Genomic DNA, 3603 nt, shown 5'->3' with positions numbered 1-3603 from the left:
ATTTGTTAAAATTTTTGTCCAGATTTTCTCATCAAATTTAAGATTTACTTTTCTTAAAAAAAAATAAATAAAAGTAATATCATAATTACTTTTACTTTTATAAAATTTTTTCATATTTGGCTAATCTCTTTCTTGAAGGAAAGACCTTGGAACTCTGTACCTCTCTTTTCAACCATTACACAGTAGCATCCACAATGTAGTCATTTAAGAGTTATGTTTGGGCGGAGATATTCTCCTAACAGTTTTATATTTTCTTTATTATTAGTTTTCATGTATAGGGAAATTGGCCAAATTATATCAATAATATTACGTTTTAGTATATTTTTATTTGTCATCTGAATTATCACCATCTTGATTTGCAAACTACAAGTTTCTGCACGACGCCCACTCAATTTTGACCCACCAATCTTTATCCTGAAAAGTGAATAATTAGTGATAAATTTTATGTCAGTAATTATTTTGTAACTGTATATCAAATTTGTTGTAATGATACATGAATGTCTTTGAAATCTTACTACGTTGATGTGGTTACACACAAAAAAGATATCTCACCTCAACTTCAGTACTTTTCAACTCACTCACTTAACTTGATACATTTCAAAACATGATTAACAAAAATAAAGTTACTCTCTCACACAATACATTAGTTATGTGAGGTTTCTTATTCACAATTTAGTGAATTCAATTATTACACATTTCGATCCATAAACTTTAGATCCATTAAATTGTGAGACATCAGAAAATCTCACACAAATCTAGTAGAGGCACAAAATAAAATTTTCAAACATGACAAAACCAAAAAAGTAGACAAGGACCTCATCCAGGTGGCCAATTCTTGTACACCAATACATTAAAAATAATGACATCAAAATGTACTAGCTAGTCAAATCTTCTAGGAAGATACTACAAAATTATCCAGATGAAGAAGAAGGATGATCATAATTTGACCAATTAAAAGTGGCAGCTTGATGAAAATCACTTCCACTAGTACTCTGACTAGTATTACCTGCCTGAAAAATGAACCAATGGAAAATAAGCCCCCTGCTGCACCCTGTGATCATATGTAGTGTGAATTATCGGCTCGTCCCTCGAGGTATGATGAATAAAATTGGAATGATATGGAGAAGAAATGTAACCTATTGGCTCCTCGTCCCTGGAGGAATATCCAGTGAAATTGGAACGATACATAGAAGAGGTATGAACTATAGGATCCTCGTCCCTGGATGGATGTCCGGTAAAATTGGAACGATGCTGAGAAGAAGTGTGAACTATTGGCTCGGGCGAGGAAGATACAGAGTAAAGGGTATTATTTGGAGGCTGTTGAATTGAAGAGGGCAAAAGTCTCACATTTTCTGGAAAATTGAGTTTTGCTTTGCTACCTCTGAATCTAAGAGCCGCTTCATCATAAGCACTAGCAGCTGCTTCAGCTGTGTCAAAAGTACCAAGCCAAACGCGCGTTGCTTTATATGGATCTCTTATTTCAGCTGCCCATTTTCCCCATGGTCTCTGTCGAACTCCTCTGTATCGTCTTCGCGGTTGGTTATTATTATAATTAGATTGATCGCTGCTGCTATTTTGATTATCATGATGTGTTGAAGTAGTGTATATAAATGTTGCTTCTGTAGTTGGTGTGCTGCTGGTAATTGTCCTAATGCTTGTACTTTCATCACCTATATAACATAATTCCATTTGAATTAGAAGTGACATTCTTGGTTCCTTTATTCAGAGCATAACTTCTATATACCAACAGTATAATTTTTTTGAAAATAAAAATCAGACCATTAAAAATACAACTGCTCGTGATAAATGGAACTAGTTATTATATGTGGAAACCAACTATTCAAAACAATACCAGAAATTAACCAGTAAAAGTACAAACTTGCTAATGAATAATGTTCACTGATTCTATGTTTCATTAACAATGTAGAAAACATCAATATAGTGGAGAGTCAAATGTATTGTCAATTCAAATAAATTTTCTAGTGAATATAATGGCTAAAAATATTCCATGCAAAAAAAAAAAAAAAAAAAAAAGCAGCTGCAACAATTTACATCTGAATTTTGTGATGTAGACATACAATAAAATGTGAACATATTACATACTCTAACAGGATACCAAGAAATATAATGCCTTCATTTGAGATCATCTGTATTTTATCTGCTTGGCATTAAAATATACTCCTAGTTATAGCTAAGAAGAAAATTACTTTGGATTTTCTACAGCACTTGCCCTTGTATGACACGAATTTAAATTAGTCGCGCCAATAGATTCCAGAGATCAGATGGTCGTGCTTGCCACACATTCAGATTATTGTAACCAACTTATCTACAAATTACTTAAGCTGTAATAAAAAAGACCATTTATTTACTTAATTATGTCTTTCAACGCAGGGGAAAAAAATACACACACAACATAAAATTAGAGAAAATTCAAAAACAAAATGAAGAAGAAAAGGAAAAATACCTGATGATCTCATATCATGAGAAGAATGATTCCCATGTAAGAACTGCTGCATTTGCTCTTCTTCACGTCTCCTTTTCTCTCCAACACCCCAAGAAAAAAGATTATCATTGTGATCAGCTGCACCAATTTTTTCAGTCTGTTCCTGCAGGGGATTCATCACTCTATGATCTTGACCAACAACAACATGTGTTAATGCAGAAACCATGACAGACATCTCTTCTTCCCTATTAATATTCCCCCAAAACATCGTTTCAAACACATTCCTGCTGCTACTACTACTACTAGATATGAAATCTCTTGAATTCGCCACCTTGTGATAAATATTACACATGTATGTATATATGAATATTTTCAAGTAACTTAAGGTTGACAAGAACAAATGACTATTTAATAATATTCCAAATATGAGTTTCTTAAAGGGACCGTTTTATTTATATATAAACAACATATACAAGTTGGGAGGGAGTCGACAGTGGAACGAAAGAACTTTTCTAATAGTTGGAAGCAGTAATAAAAGGGAAAAAGATTAGCGCCGCCGAATAAAGAGTCGGTCAGCAAACTCATGAAACAAACCACCTTAGCTTAATTACCCTGTCATCTATACTCAAATTCTTATAATAATAATAATAACTTTTCGTTATAAAGAAAGGGGGGACTAGTGGATTAGTGAAGAAGACAACAACGGGGAGGCGGTTGCTGTACTGAACAAGTGTGAAATCAATATAAAATTATGTGTCCATTGGTGTGAAATGAGAAGAGAAAAGATATGCCATGCTGGTGGAGGTAACTTTTAATGTTTTTGATGAAATAATGTGAGAGAGAGACAGGGAGCTGCCGTTTTCTGAAGTCTTTTTGTGTACGTGTTGAACTGTTGGCGGTGAGTTAAATCGGCCGACATGGAGGGGACTGTTATTTCACCTTTTTTTTCCCATATTTTTGTTATAAATAATTTTTTAAAGATAATTGTTAAAGAGAAAGTTTCAAAGAAAAAAATGCAACACAAAGCTTAATTCAAAAAGAAATTGAAAATTAGATCTGCGTAGAGAAAAAAATAAGTAAGAAGATAAATTCTTTTTCCCTATATTTATTGATAAAATATATGTTATTAGGATTGTGAAATTATAATAATTTTTGAAATC

General features: G+C 32.9%; 1 protein-coding gene across 1 annotated transcript; it reads right to left on the bottom strand.

The window, feature by feature from the left end:
- Window positions 1-701: 701 nt before the first annotated feature.
- LOC107851756 (ethylene-responsive transcription factor ABR1) lies at window positions 702-3290 on the bottom strand. Its single transcript, XM_016696835.2, has 2 exons — window positions 2465-3290; window positions 702-1670 (listed from the first exon to the last, which is right to left on the bottom strand). Exons 1-2 carry the CDS (start codon window positions 2793-2795, stop codon window positions 1003-1005), a joined length of 999 nt encoding a protein of 332 aa, XP_016552321.2. The 5' UTR covers window positions 2796-3290; the 3' UTR covers window positions 702-1002.
- Between the last annotated feature and the right edge of the window lie 313 nt (window positions 3291-3603).

Source organism: Capsicum annuum, chromosome 12, assembly GCF_002878395.1.
Source record: "Capsicum annuum cultivar UCD-10X-F1 chromosome 12, UCD10Xv1.1, whole genome shotgun sequence".
NCBI lineage: Eukaryota > Viridiplantae > Streptophyta > Magnoliopsida > Solanales > Solanaceae > Capsicum > Capsicum annuum.
This window is presented reverse-complemented; position numbering and strand designations above follow the sequence as displayed.